At 34.9% G+C, this 14,603-nt stretch overlaps 3 protein-coding genes across 5 annotated transcripts; 1 reads left to right on the top strand and 2 right to left on the bottom strand.

Moving 5' to 3' along the window:
• Nucleotides 1–4,447: 4,447 nt before the first annotated feature.
• LOC106449938 (FBD-associated F-box protein At2g26860) lies at nucleotides 4,448–6,397 on the bottom strand. Of its 3 annotated transcripts, XM_048756444.1 has the most exons (5): nucleotides 6,217–6,397; nucleotides 5,332–5,993; nucleotides 5,133–5,256; nucleotides 4,914–5,051; nucleotides 4,448–4,835 (listed from the first exon to the last, which is right to left on the bottom strand). In XM_048756444.1, the coding sequence occupies exons 2-5, from the start codon at nucleotides 5,988–5,990 to the stop codon at nucleotides 4,596–4,598; spliced, it is 1,161 nt and encodes a 386-aa protein (XP_048612401.1). In that variant the 5' UTR covers nucleotides 5,991–5,993; nucleotides 6,217–6,397; the 3' UTR covers nucleotides 4,448–4,595. The 3 variants fall into 3 exon arrangements, with proteins under 3 accessions (XP_048612401.1, XP_048612400.1, XP_013747052.2); XM_048756443.1 differs by having other exon boundaries at nucleotides 5,133–5,993; nucleotides 6,154–6,397; XM_013891598.3 differs by having other exon boundaries at nucleotides 5,133–5,993; nucleotides 6,217–6,396.
• A 24-nt stretch (nucleotides 6,398–6,421) lies between these two features.
• Nucleotides 6,422–8,932, top strand: LOC106437085. Its single transcript, XM_013878020.3, has 2 exons — nucleotides 6,422–6,820; nucleotides 7,311–8,932. The coding sequence occupies exon 2, from the start codon at nucleotides 7,316–7,318 to the stop codon at nucleotides 8,930–8,932; it is 1,617 nt and encodes a 538-aa protein (XP_013733474.2). The 5' UTR covers nucleotides 6,422–6,820; nucleotides 7,311–7,315.
• An 805-nt stretch (nucleotides 8,933–9,737) lies between these two features.
• LOC125586387 (uncharacterized protein At3g43530-like) lies at nucleotides 9,738–13,756 on the bottom strand. Its single transcript, XM_048756441.1, has 6 exons — nucleotides 12,876–13,756; nucleotides 12,722–12,802; nucleotides 11,396–12,154; nucleotides 11,161–11,322; nucleotides 10,189–11,068; nucleotides 9,738–10,107 (listed from the first exon to the last, which is right to left on the bottom strand). The coding sequence occupies exons 1-6, from the start codon at nucleotides 13,410–13,412 to the stop codon at nucleotides 9,842–9,844; spliced, it is 2,685 nt and encodes an 894-aa protein (XP_048612398.1). The 5' UTR covers nucleotides 13,413–13,756; the 3' UTR covers nucleotides 9,738–9,841.
• Between the last annotated feature and the right edge of the window lie 847 nt (nucleotides 13,757–14,603).

The raw sequence follows: 14,603 nt of genomic DNA, 5'->3' as shown, positions 1-14,603 counted from the left end.
GCGATGAGCTTTCGATTCATCAACTAGTGCAATCACCATCTTTAATTTCTAAACACTATTGGCAATCAGTATCTTTATATCTACCAATTGTTTGTGCAGATTTATTCTTTAATTAATTGTTGACTATATAAAATTATGAACGAAATAGTCAAAACGTCAATGAATAAAAAAGAAAACTAACAGTTTCTGTCTATTTTTTTGTAGCAGTTGACTATTGATTTTGTGCGGTCAACGGTTGATTGAGAAATAAATATGCGTATACAATATTTGAATATTAAACATAAAGATTATAAATACTTCAGGAATAAAAAAAAAACTATTTTTCTCATTATTATCCGTATAAGTTTTGAATTCAAGAACACTAATATATTCCCTAAAAATCCAAGTTAAGAAGATTTCTCAAGTTGAACATAAGTACATAAATTATCCTTTGTATTATGATTATGTAAATTCAGTTTAATCAATGACATATGAATTTTGACATTAAAAATCATAACAAGAAAATTAGTTTGTTATTTCTCAAGTATTTGCAATTGGCATATTCAGTATTCAAATATTGTATGCATATATTTATTCTCTAACCAACCTTTGTTGCACAACATTAAGATTACAATAGTCAATCGTTAAAAATTAGACGGAAACCGTTAATTTTTTTTTAAGAATAATTATATATATTTTTCCAATCCCGTGGGGAAATCAGAACAGTGACAATCCGGTTAACCTGAAACAAATCCTGCTAGGTGGTTAGAAAGAGACTAAAACAAACACACCAAATCTACAGATCTAGAACAAGAACACATGGGTCATAAATTAAAGCAAAATTGTTTAATATGATATATCAACTTCACCAAATACTTTCAATTTTGCGAAATCAAGGATTAGTGGAAAAATAAATTAAAGTAAAAAATAATTGAATATTAAAGATATTGATTGTTAATATTTAACATTAAAAAATCATTTCCCCATAGACTACCAACAGAAAAAGCCTATAAAAAGACAGTGAATTAGATCTCACCATTTTATTCCAAATTTAAAATTCCAATTTAAAAAATCACTAGATTCTGATCCGTCTTTAAAATGGCGGGTATGTTTTTTGTTTAACATTTTTTTTAGAAATTTAATTTTTATATTTATATTTTTTAGTCAAATTTGTGTTTTTATAATATTTCTCTTAATGACTGATAATTTTTTTTAATAATTATATTAAAATAGTTGGATCACGCCTATATAAATAGATTTTGTTGTTGTTTTAATAGAATAGATTTCAGATCAGATTTAGTTATTGTTGTTTTGCCCCCATTAAATCTTGTGTATTGTTACTTGTAGATATCGCTTCAGTTCTGTGCCTCCCAACATATCCAAATATTCGAATAATCTAAAATTATGAAATGTATTAGTTATATTTTTGGGTCTCCGGCCAGTTCAAGTATTACAAATATATAGTCAACAATTTGGATATATATAATGTATATATATCTTTTTTTTTTGTCGGTAATGTGTATATATTTAATCTACTAAAAATGGAGTACAAAATTAGATTACCCTTTAGTTTTACCATTTATTTATAATAGTATATCATTGAAATATTTATTGAATATTTGTATTTTTTTTATTTAAATTGTAGATTTTTTTAATCGAACCTTAATAAAAATAGTTTTTCCAATATATTTCCTAATATATTTTGTATTAACGTATTAAATGTTTTCTGATATTTATTAGTAATAAATAATAAAGTAAAAACTACATATCATAATTAATTAACTAATTGGACTTATACATATGAAACCATTATACCAATAATTTATTAAACACTGTGATATAATAAATGATTAAAATAACAAAATATAATTATTCAAAGTAATAAATAAAATTGTTATGTTTTAAACTATTATACTAACAATTAGTAAAAACATTTTAATTTACAAATATATATTATACCATTTAGTACAAAAAAAAATTAACGTGAAAACAAATATTCAGACGGTCGCAGGTCAAACTCTAGGAACAAACAATAACAGAACGGGACAACTTTTTTAACAAATTTATTTTAATATAAATTATAATTCCAAAAAAATTTAAATTTATTTTATTTATTTTAAAGGGTGCTAAAATTTTGGAATTAGAAAGATTTATGACCCAACTCTATACTGTTTTAGTATGAATAACTGAAATTTATATCATAATATTTTATTAAAATTTTATTTTACTTTTGTTATAACTGCATAATTCATTTTTCAATCTAAATTTATGAATATAAGGTGCAAATTTATTTTGTGATATACGTTTTTGTTTGTGAAATATAATTTAAAATATCTATTACAAAGATTTATGAAGTAAAAGCAAATAAATATATGACTTTAAAAATTATGAAATTATCTGCAAATAGTAGAAGAAGTAAAATAAGAATAAGATCTGTTGACTATAACATTATTTTATTCAAAAAAACCATAAATATTTAAAAATATGGTTAATGTTAATAATATTTACCATTAACGATGTAGAAAAAAATATTTACGTATATAAAAATGAAAACAAACATTCGCGCGGTTACACGATCAAAATATAATATATATTAGTTTTCAAGTTTCCAGTAATTTTTTGAATCCATAAGTATTTTTTAGATACCTCGAGTAATAAATATCTAATCGAATTATATCCAAAATTGAAAAAAAAAAACAGTTTTCAAACCGAAACCAAACTGAAACACTTGCGGAACTCAATAGATTCAAATCTTTACTAATTCACCTGAAATCGATTAGTTCCTACCAGTAACCATCCGAGTGCGCCTACAACGAATAATGAAAATATTTAGAAAGTAGAGAATACAGAAAAAAGAGAGTAAATTATTATCCCAAACAAAGTGATGATGACGAATAAAAAGTAGCAGAGATTCCCCTGTACTCAGCAGCACTCCACTCGAGCAATATTTTAAAGTCAAACCAAGTTGGCATTTTGTGTACATTGTTCATATATTTCTGTTTTGAAGATTGAGATCTCCAACCTGTTTATATTTTTTTTATAATTTAATCTTTTTTTTTAATCATCAACGCATTCATATTGACTATGTGAACCACGCTGGGAGATATTGATCTATGTGAATGACAAAAGACGTTTCCTTCGTAGCACTGCGAGATAAGCTATCCGCCTTCTTATTCTGCATTCTTGATACATAGATAATCTCTGCACGAATAAATCTCTCTTTCAGACTGTGTATATCTTCCAAATAACTTGCAAACGCTGGACATTCTTCTGGTTCTGAAACCATCTTCAACAATTGAGAACAATCCGTTGCAAACGTAACCTGAAATTGTCGTAAGTTTTTGATGCATTCCATTGCCCATAGTAAAGCTTCCATCTCTGCATGAAGAGAAGAGAGTGAAGCCCTAACATTCTTTGCTCCCATTAAACCCTCAAATCCTTTTAAGGTACTGTATCATCATTGACCTGAAAAACTATCATTTTCTTTACACGAACCATCCATAAAACACCATCTTAACAATATTAGGGAGAAACAGTTTTTTTCAATTGTTAAGTTGATTAAATTATAAAAATATGAAAGTTTGGTAGTTATCAAGAAAATAAATAATAAAACAAAATAATAACTAAAATTCTTGTTTAAACCAAAATAAGTCATTTAGTTAATTAACATATTAAAACGCAGTTAAAAAGAAAATGTAAAATGTCGTAGTTAGCAAAACCAGAAAGTATAAAAAAATAACAAAAGAATATGAACATGACGTAAGAACATATCTAAGCCTACTCTGTTTTCTATTCGAAATTTTGTTTAAAGAAAAAAAATCATTAACCTTATTACGTTTTCAACTTATATTAAAATAAAAGTGGTTATACTAAAGTGGAGCAATTACTACGTTTTGTATTCATTTCTCTATTTTAAAGTAAAAGGTAGAGTAAGATTAGAGTAAAACTTAGTTATATTTTGAAGTTGTTCTATTTTTATTAATGATAAATAGATTACAAATGTTCTAATGGAAGGAATTGATACAGTGACAGTGTTTATAGACTTTAGTTGCCTTGTATCCTTCCACTTCCACGAGCTAGCTAGAGATAGTTTAAAAGTGTTTTTTTTTGAAAGTTCGTTAATGGAATGTGTTTGTGCCTATGTCCCATGCTGAAGTGTTTGCTTTGCTAGAACAAAATAACTTTCTAAGAACTAAATAAGCAAGTGGCGGTAGCCTATTAGCAATTTTTTGAGGTTTGGCGTGCTCACATTAATCATGGGTTCGATTTTCTCTGATAACTAAATTATCACCACTTGACCAGTCTGAACTTAGGTTTCGGCCCCGGTGGACCGTAACAGATGATCAGTCCACACCTTGGATTAGTCGGAAAATATTCCAAACTGGATCATGTAGTATGGTACGCTTTCGGACTAGTCCCACTCTATAGCACTAACTGCATTCTTTCCGGGACTGACCGGATCAGCCAGTAAAGTTTAAAAAAAAAAAACTTCAATTTTGAATAAAGAAGTTAAAGGTACCAAAGTTCGAGAATCATTTAAACACCAAACTGTTTCTTAGACATTAAAAACAAAACAAGAACCTAAAATAATCCAGAATCGAATGTGAGACTCCTCCTTAGCACTCATCAGAACTTTCTGAAACGGAATCAGTTTCTATCCCGGTACAAGGCGTGATCGTCGAGGACTTCAAGTGACAAGCGTGTCTGATGATAAAACTCACGAAGTCTCTCTCTTCTCGACTTCCCCTGTACTCTGCAAACTCGAACGTTTCAAGGCTCTCCAACAAACAGCTAGGAACAGAGATCTCGCTGCTGTTCCAGTTAATTGGTTCATACTTCTTGAAACGTATATATTTCTGAAAAAAACAAAAGAGAGAGAGTTAATAAGACTACACACACCATAGATAGAAAAATTGTCAAAGGAAGAAACTTACGGAGACACAGAGATTAAGAACTCGGAGATTAGGAGAATCATGGAGCAGCCGGAAAAGCAGCTTGGACCAATAATCAAAGCGTATACATAGCTTCAGATGTTCAAGCCGATTGAAGAATATACCATCATGATACATATACTGCAAACACACAGACACACATTCAATCTTATTAGTGTTTCTAAGTGATGAAATAAAATTATGAAAACAGATTTTTGTAACCTCATCTGAAATGATGTTGAATGATACGCACAAGGAGAGGCGTTTGACAGATGTGATGGAATCGAAGATACTAAACAAATAATAATGGACATTGATGTCTGCCTCTTCAACCTCGGGCATATGTCTGACCAAATAAGAGTAGTTTAACATATATTCCTCAACTTTGAAATACTTCAAAGAAGGAGTCACTATCACATACTCCTCAACGAAAGGAGACAACCCGTGACCTATCGGTAAGGTTAGCCTCTGCAAGGACGCACTAATCACAGCTACGGTTTTCATGTTGTCCTGACCATTTCGTTCGATAACCAGATCCTCAAGAGCTGGGCAGTAGGATATAAGCAGCCGAAAACAGTCGTTGTTTAGGTAAGTCACGCGTCCGAGATGCAGAGTTTTCAATTTAGGGAGAGAAACTGTCCGAGGAACATCCAGCAGAATCATCTCGCCGTTGAGTTTCAAAGTCACTAGCGATTCGCAGGTAAACAAGCTGCTCGGCAGTAACAAACAAGGTTCTCCCGACCAACAATATTGACAGTCGATATCTAGCTCGACGATGCGGCGAGAAACCGTAGTGGCAACCCACTGGTTGATATCCTCAGGTTGAAAAAATGATGAATAACATTTGAGGAGAAAGCTCTCTATGACCGGAGCTTTGAGTAACGGCAGATTCTTGTTGATGAAATCCCTGATTGCAAGGTCTGATCCGTACTTATTATCCACGAACTCGAGTTTAGGCACCCACGTCCATAAAAACTCCCATCGTTTAGATAAAATGCTGGTGGATACAGCAACTTTTGTCGGAACGAACGTTAGTATCCTGACCAGTAACTCATCGGGTAGTCCACTGATTCTGTCCATTACCTTTTACAATCCAACGGCCATGACCAAATAAAACAAGAGCGGTTTAGTAACATAGCCACACAGATGAAACCCTAGAAAAATAAATCAGAAACACCTGGAACCTAAGAAACATTTGTTGACAATGTAATAAACAGTTAGCAACAACAAATGAAAAACGTACCCACACAAAATCCTAGAATGTTGAAAGCTAGAACGGAGCAAAACCCTACAGAGAAAAATAAACCTGTGAAGTTTAGTGGAGGCTCGACTTTTGCTCTGGAATCGAAATCAGACGACAAAGTCAGAAAAGATCGGAGAGCTTAGAAAGCATTTGTCGCCACTGTAATACCCATTTCGCCTACTGATTGTCTGAAAAAAACGAGGAAGAGGAAGGAAGTGGGAATCTGAAAATATTGGGAACACAACCGTTGTGTGTCTAGTTGATGGACAATGATCTATAACAGACCAAAAAGACAAAAAGAAGTCTACATAGACCAATTGTGATCTATCATGGACCAAGGGCTGGTAAATTACCAATTTGCCATTAATGAAAGTGGCATGTGAACCATTGGATCAAATAATGGAAACTCTAATCTCGGTCGTCCAATTTTCTTCTTCCTTTCTCTTTCTCTCGCCTGGGTCCCACCCAAAATCCATATTAACTCCCTCACATCTTCATCTTCTTCATTACTCAACCACCCACGAAAATTCATTTCAATCACCAACCAAAGTTCTCTTCTTCAAGTTTTTATCCACAAACCTTTAATTCTGTTTCTTAGGGTTCTTCTACAGCTTTTCTCGTCCTTGAAACAGCAAATGTGCCTCGTCCTTGGTCTTGAAATCGCTTGGTAAGTGTATACTCTCTCCCTCTCCTTCTCTCTCACTCTTCTCTTCTTTTTTATTTGTTTTCTGTTTAGTTTTAGTCCCATAATATGTATGTTACCATTATGAGTCAGGTTCCATGGTTTAAGATAACGTTCTTATAGTATGAATCATGATATTGTAGATTAAATCATTTTTTACATTGGTTACACTGGTACAACAGACGTTGAGTACACCTGGTAAACCTGGTAAAACTCGTTAAGAATAACACTAGTACAACTAGTAAACCTGGTACAACTCTAAGTAACACTGAATAAGACTATGGGTAAAACTTGTATAACTCTTAGTAGTCCTTTGACAAGTCAAATACTAGTATAACTAGTATAACTTATAAACGACTGTTACATGTAAACCAGTATAACTGGTAATACTAGTATAACCCGTATTTTAGCGACTTTAGAACTCGTATAACTGATATAACTTGTAAGCTGTAATGTTGGTTTTAACTCTTTTCAGGAACTATGGATGGTACTGGAGCTGTGGTGATACATTTTGATCATGGTGGAGACAAAAATATTTATACATTAGTAATGAGAGGAAAATATGAGGAGATAACCTATTCTCGCTTGGTTGATAGAATAGGCAAGAAAATGAATATCGATGTAGCTGCGACGAAGCTTCAACTGAGCTACTATCCCCTGGTCGTGGATAATAAGAGGCCTTGTTATATTTTGGATGATGAAGATGTTTTAGGATATTTAATGGAGGTGGATAGGAAAAACCGGCGTAGTGTTTTGCATGTGGAGTTTTCCGAAAATATCTCAGAAAATCAGAGTAACGAGCAGTTTTCTATGAACGAGGAAATTCAGATTGATGCCAGAGCTAATGATGGTATGGCTGGAGTTGAGGAGTTGGCAATTGTTCCTCAAAACCAATCAGATGGGTATAATCATGAGGAGTTAGCAATTGTTCCTCCAAGACAATCAGATAGGTATGAGCATGAGGATTGCAATGAAGAGGGTGATGAAATGAATGATAGGGAGGAGTTGCCGGCTGTTACACCATCTGTAGACACAATTGTCAATGCTGAGTGGGATGATGGTATTGATATGAGTTTGTATCAAGAATTTGCGACTAAGGAAGAGCTGAGGAATTTAGTGGACGCAGGAGTGCATTCGAATTGTTTTGAGGTTGATATAATCAAGACGAATCGTACTGTTTATGTATTGAAATGTCGTGGGGTTGGATGCAGATGGTATTTACGAGCTGCAAGGCTGAAAAACTCAGCCTTTTTCAGTGTCAGAACGTATAGAAAGATGCATACGTGTACTCGGGGAGAGGGAAGTGTAACCAAGAGGGGGAAAAGAGGAACACCAAGCTTGGTCGCAGGAGTGGTGCATGAAGATTATCCAGGCCAATACAAGACTCCAGATCCAAAGTCTCTCATAAAGTTGGTGAAGAACAAACTAGGTGTCACGGTTTCATATTCTACAGCTTTGAGAGGGAAACACAAAGCTGTCAGTGATTTGCGTGGTAACCCTCAGGAGAGTTTTGCTAGACTTCCATCTTACTTGTACATGTTAGAAAGAATGAATCCTGGTACCATCACAAGATTAGTAGTGGATGAGAAGAAGCAGTTTAAGTATATGTTCTTTGCGCTTAAAGCTTGCATCGAAGGGTTTCAAGCAATGAGGAAAGTGATAATAATGGATGGAACTCACCTGAAGGGTGTGTATGGAGGAGTGCTTCTCATTGCCACTGCTCAGGATCCAGATCATCATCATTATCCCCTCGCTTTTGCGGTAGTAGATGGTGAGAAAAATGCGAGCTGGGAGTGGTTTTTGACTATACTGAAAACTTTGATACCAGATGATCCTCAGCTTGTTTTTTGTACTGATAGAAACCAATGCATCATCAAGAAGGTGCACGAGGTGTACCCAATGGCGATCCATGGATATTGCATTTTTCACTTGTCTAATAATGTTGCCGGAGCATGCAGCAAAGTTAACAAGAAAGGGGTTGCCAGAAAGTTTAGAAAAATTGCTGGTATGTACACAGAGGTCGAGTTCAGAAAAATTATTTATGTAATGTGTTGTTTCTGTCAGGTACAACAGGTACAATTGGTAAAACTTCATTAAACCTAACATTCATGTTTTTGTGTTGTTATACTGGTACAACTAGTAAAACTAAAAATAAGTTATACTGGAATAACTAGTTCAACTATGTCTAGTTTACTAAAATAGGTTCTACTGGAATAACTAGTACAACTATGGAGGATCTGAAATTTAAATATTATTTTAGGTTTTTTCATATTAATAAAACATTCAAATGGTCTAATTTTAAGTGTTTGGATAGGTTTCTTTGTGTTTTGTATTGTTTTTTTTTTTTTTCTGGATTTCTACCTCCATCACAAAAGTTTGCTTGATCTACCTTATACTTTTAAGGTTTGTTAACATATTTGTCCACATATTTTTTGAAAAACATACATGACAAGTATTTTCACAATAGTGATGATTTCATTGTATCCGGGCAAACACATGTTAACATAAATGAGTGGTACAACTTAGATAATGGTATTTCTCTTTGGTACAACTAATATATTCAGGTTTCACTGCCAAAGTACAACTCTGTACAAACTAGTATAACTAATAAACTAGTACAACTTTGTGCAAGCCAGTATAACTAATAAATTAGTACAACTTTGTAGAAACCAGTACAACTAAAAAACTAAAACAACTTTGTGTGCATAATGAGTTTCAAATAAGTGGATTCCCAGATAAGTCCTACACTTTTTAATTTAACACTAGGTGTACTAGTTTTTCTAGTTATACTACTTTCATATTTTTTGGCATAGTTGATGCTGTAATGTTGTTTTACTTCCCACCTGTAATTGCAACCTGTTCAACCACCAAGTTTGGATTTAGGTTTTAAAACACACACACATACAAGTTTTAGGTTTTAAAACACACACACATACAAGTTCATCCGTTTTAGGTTTTAAAACAAACACATACAAGTTCCAAAAACAACAACATAGTTCAGCCAAATCAGTTTGGCGTAAAAGGAGACCTCAACAAATGAGAACGCTTGGGCACCCTCTTTGGCATCTCAGCAGGATCCTGTGAATCTCCAACCGAAGCTGTGTTCTCTAAAGCGTCATCAACTCTAACCTCACCTTCCTTCTCCAAAGCATCATCATCTACAACCTCATCTGTCTTGTCCACAACAGCTTTTTCCGCAGCAGCCTTCTCAAATCTCTCTGCAGTGTCTGCCATAATTTGAAGTGTAGATTGCTCATCTCCATCTTCAGTATCTACATTGAACAAAAATACATCCTGACTTAGATCATCATCATTAAAAATAAAATTTGAAGTTATATGTTATCATGACTTACCTTGCATCAACTTCTCAGCCTCTACCTCGATATGTTTCTCACCATCCTTCTCAGCCTCTGCCTCAATCTGTTTCTCACTATCCTTCTCAGCCTCATCACCCTTGTCAGCCTCTGCCTCAATCTGCTTCTCACCATCCTTCTCAGCCTCATCACCCTTGTCAGCCTCATCACCATCCTCGCCCTCCTTATCAGGCTCATCATCACCATCCTTATCAGCCTTATCACCATCCTCACCCTCCTTATCAGGCTCATCATCACCATCCTTATCAGCCTTATCACCATCCTTGTTAGTCTCATCACCATCCTTATCACCATGTATCTCACCCTCCTTATCACCATGCATCTCGCCCTCCTTATCACCAAGTATCTCAGCCTCCTTATCACCATACATCTCGCCCTCCTGGAACGACCAACTTTCTCTCTGGATTTTTTCTTCTTCCAACTCCTTTACTCTTGCTTCCAGAAGACGAATTGTTTCGTCTCTCAATGCAAATCCATCATCCATTCTTTTGTTCAACTTCAACTCTAATTCTCTTAAACTCTCACGACCTGCTTCGCCCCCTGTTTGAACTCCTGCCTCACCCCCTGCCTCGCCTCCTGCCTCGCCTCCTGCCTCTCCTCCTGCCTCGCCTCCTGCCTCGCCCCCTGCCTCGCCTCCTGCCTCCTCTTGTTGCTCTCGGGTTCTCACATCCATCTCATATAGATCCGGCCAGAAGATTTTTTTCCCTGGTTCCATTAGGATCTTGTTCCAACTGTCAACAGCTATGTCTAGCGTATCCGAATCATCTATCAGCTCCAAGTCTTCAAAAGTCCCTTCATCCATTATTTCATACAAAAGGTCTACTTCATTTCCTTTTGGTTCCAAAACACTGATAATCTCCTGAAATGACCAACAACAAATTACACATTTAATTAACTATGAACTTGAAGAAAATGACATAAACAACACTTAAAAAAATTATAAGCTTTTACCTTTGTGTTTCCTAGCGTCCGATAAATCATGTCAAGTGGAAATCCTGTTGTTCCGGTCCTCTTGAACTTCCATTTGCACATTCTTGGACAACCATCAAAACAGTTTGGAACAGGCTCTCTGAATCTTTCCCTAAGGACAGGGATACATTCAAATGCTAATATCTGCACATCATTTCACACAATCACTTTAGTTATATTATAACAAATATGCTTATGAAAAATGTTATTCATATACCTCCAAAGGGTTGATAAACCCAGGAAATACCCACTGTGCATGCTCTGGGATCCCATCACGAAAATGATCCCTTACATGAAAAATCTCCTTCATGCAATCATCAAAGGTGTAACGGCCCCATGGAAATTCGGTGCAAAACTCCAAATCTTCTACTGCTTGGAGAAGGAAATACTCAATGAAGTATCCTGCTTTGGACCTTCCTCTTAAAACTGTAGCCAGAAAGTAAAGAACCGCCATCCTCAGACGATCGCCACTACCATCAAATTTCATCTTCTGAAGTTTCTCCTTAACATCCGCTTCTGTCACTTGCAGACCCTTTTCCTTCCCATCCTTTGTCTTCTTCACTTTAAAATACTTTCTCGCAAACTTCAGTCTCCCTATGCTCTGATAGTTTTCTGGATATGAGTGGCAGTATAAACCAGAGAGGAGGCTATGTTCCCTGATAGAGTATCTAATTGGAACACCGTTTACCCCAAACCAAGCTTGTCGACCCTTCTCTGTATGCATAGTACGAAGTAGCAACATCCACAATCCCATCACTTTTCTTGTTGAGGTACAATCCATGTGGAATATATGCTTGAACTGAGGATGTTCCTGAAACCAACTCTTCTCTGAGGCATCCAACTTACCAATCGTCTTGTTCAGAAAATCGTGTTGATGGCACCTTGAGGAGAGCTTGCAACCCTTTCCATAGTTGCTCGGATTGAAGAAAAAACCAGCAGGTCTGTCAGCTTCTACGGTCATATCATCACTCTCAACCTGAAAAATACAAACAAAATACAAAGAATAAATAACTGAGTTATACAACACATAAACACTTAGTTGTACCAGTTACACTAATTAAATTAAAAATAATATTACTAGTTCTACCAGCAAGCCTAGTTATACAACAACAACACCATCTCATTAAACAGTTATACAAAATACTTCTCTAGTTATACTAGTCAGACTACGTATAAGAAGCGTAGTTGTACCAGTTATATTACTTATAAAAAAAAATTTACTAGTTATCCTGAATTTGTTTACAACATATTATTACCAGTTGCACCATTTTCACTCTTTTAGTTGTACTAGTAATTTAATACTCGGTTGTATTAGTTAGACTAATTATACTTTTCATAGTTATACCAGTTATATTAGTTATAAGAAGTGTGGTTGTACTAGTTATACTAGTTCCATTGATTCTGTTTTACAACATTTTATTACCAGTTGAACTAGTTTCATTCTTTTAGTTGTACTAGTTACACTTCTTATATAATCACTACTTATTTTTTTTTTCGACCCTATGATAAATATTTCTAGAACCATTTAAGTTGACTTGTTTACCGTTCTTGGAGCGTCGTTGTCAATGGCAGCAGATCCAATAGCAGCCTCATGTGAATTTGAATCTATGTTGTTAGATCCAATCTGCTCACGGTTCCTATTTGTTAGTCCAATTTTATCATAAAAATTCCAAAACCATTTTAATTGATTTGTTTACCGTTTGCCCGTCATTGTTAATGGCAGCCTCGGGTGAGCCTGATTCTCTGTTGGTAGAAGTTATTGGAGCTTGCAGTGGATTCTCCGCCTCATTGGGTGTTTGAGTAGGTGATTTTTGTGGCTCAATCGGAACTGATGGGCTTGGCGTACCCTCTCTATCATCCTGCGAAGGTAACTCCGTTGATAGTGGCGGATAATGATCAGGATCGGCTTGATGTTCTGGTGAAGATGCGGTCTGAGGCCGCTTGGTTGGATTGGACGAGGACTCATCGTCTACACCACTGTCTCGCTTCCTCTTCTTCTCTGCGGTTTCAATCTTCTTTTTCTCTGCATCTCTTTTTTTTTTAACGGCTTCTCTCCTCCTTTTCACCGCTGCTTGTTTTTTCTTTATCACAGAGTCTTTCTTCTTCTTTTCCGCCTCAGCTTTCTTCTTCTCCACCGCAGCTTTCTTCTTCTCCACCACTGACTCATTCTTCTTCTTCTTCTCCGGCGCACCTTCTTTGTTCGTTTGTTCGGTGAAACGAGTCTTTGGAGCCATAGTGTTTCAAAGAGTAACACGAAATAGAGAAACAAATGAGATAGAGGGAGATCGTGATGATTGTGGTAGAGTTTGATTAGTGAGATGAGATAGAGGGAAGGGGGAGAGATCGTGAATTTTTTTCTGTTGGTTATGTCGGGGAAGAGGAATTAGGGATTTAGTTTGATTTAGGGGGAAGGATCCGGGAAGGGCACGCGGGTCGGGTTAGTGGGTGGGGTAGGTTGGTTGGATATGTAAATAAGTTAAAGTTTTAGGTTTTATAGTATTTTCAGCTTAATTTCGATTTATTATTAATTCATTAAAAAAATAAAAACAGAAGTGTCCTTTTCCAGATTTTTGTGTGCCCATTTGGTCGATCTCAGCATTTGATTCCTAGTTGATTGGGTTGGCAAATCCTTTAAGGCCCAAAGAATACAATCATATTGATTTTTGATTTAGATTATGGTGGGCCTGGGCTGATAATCATGTGAACTGATTTTTCACGTCATATTTTATTTTCATAACATGGATCGGATGATAGAGTCTTTTAAAGTTAAATTATTGTTTAGTCCAGAAACTGGAACTTGGGATCTTTGGTCAATACGTGTGTTGGAGACTTGATAGAAGTAGTTTTACAATGTAGCCATGGCAAATGTAATAATAATGTAGATCAATCACATATAAATATATTTTTATGGTCAAATCTCTAAAATAGCACCTTCCTAAGTTTATATCACAAAAATAGCACTCAAAAACTAAAATGACCAAAATAGCATCTTTCTAAGTTTATCCTTTGAAAATTTTAATTTTTTTATTTTTCAAAATTTGAAATCTTATCCCCAAAACCTCATTTCTCAACTCTAAACCCTAAACCCTAAACTCTAAACCCTAAACCCTAAACCCTAAACTCTAAACTCTAAACCCTAAACCCTAAATCCTAAATCCTAAACTCCACCCTTTAACTCTAAACCCTAAGTTTGTGATTTTTGATAAAACATTAAGTGTTATTTTTGTGACTTTTGACCTTGAGTGATAGTTTGGGAACAAAAACTTGATTTATTGCTATTTTTGTCTTTTCTCTATTTTTATTCTTATAAATATATTCCTAGTCATATAAATACATATAAATGAGAGGTTAATTACTTGGGAATGCACTAGGTGAATGAGGATTATCCTGAGATTTCAATTTGTCTACACAACAACAATATACAT

This window comes from Brassica napus, chromosome C4, assembly GCF_020379485.1.
Source record: "Brassica napus cultivar Da-Ae chromosome C4, Da-Ae, whole genome shotgun sequence".
Lineage (NCBI taxonomy): Eukaryota > Viridiplantae > Streptophyta > Magnoliopsida > Brassicales > Brassicaceae > Brassica > Brassica napus.
Note: the sequence above shows the minus strand (reverse complement) of the source record. Positions and strands in the feature narration are given on the sequence as shown.

Excerpts from the sequence above, each read along its gene's own strand:
- LOC106437085 (XM_013878020.3), top strand. The coding sequence starts at position 7,316 with ATGGATGGTACTGGAGCTGTGGTGATACATTTTGATCATGGTGGAGAC.
- LOC106449938 (XM_048756443.1), bottom strand. The coding sequence starts at position 5,990 with ATGGACAGAATCAGTGGACTACCCGATGAGTTACTGGTCAGGATACTA. Across the intron at positions 5,052-5,132 it reads TCAACATCATTTCAGATGAG|TATATGTATCATGATGGTAT; the intron begins GTTACAAAAATC and ends GTGTGTTTGCAG. Across the intron at positions 4,836-4,913 it reads TTCTTAATCTCTGTGTCTCC|AAATATATACGTTTCAAGAA; the intron begins GTAAGTTTCTTC and ends TGTTTTTTTCAG.
- LOC125586387 (XM_048756441.1), bottom strand. The coding sequence starts at position 13,412 with ATGGCTCCAAAGACTCGTTTCACCGAACAAACGAACAAAGAAGGTGCG. Across the intron at positions 12,803-12,875 it reads TTAACAATGACGGGCAAACG|ATTGGATCTAACAACATAGA; the intron begins GTAAACAAATCA and ends AACCGTGAGCAG. Across the intron at positions 12,155-12,721 it reads ACAACGACGCTCCAAGAACG|GTTGAGAGTGATGATATGAC; the intron begins GTAAACAAGTCA and ends TGTATTTTTCAG.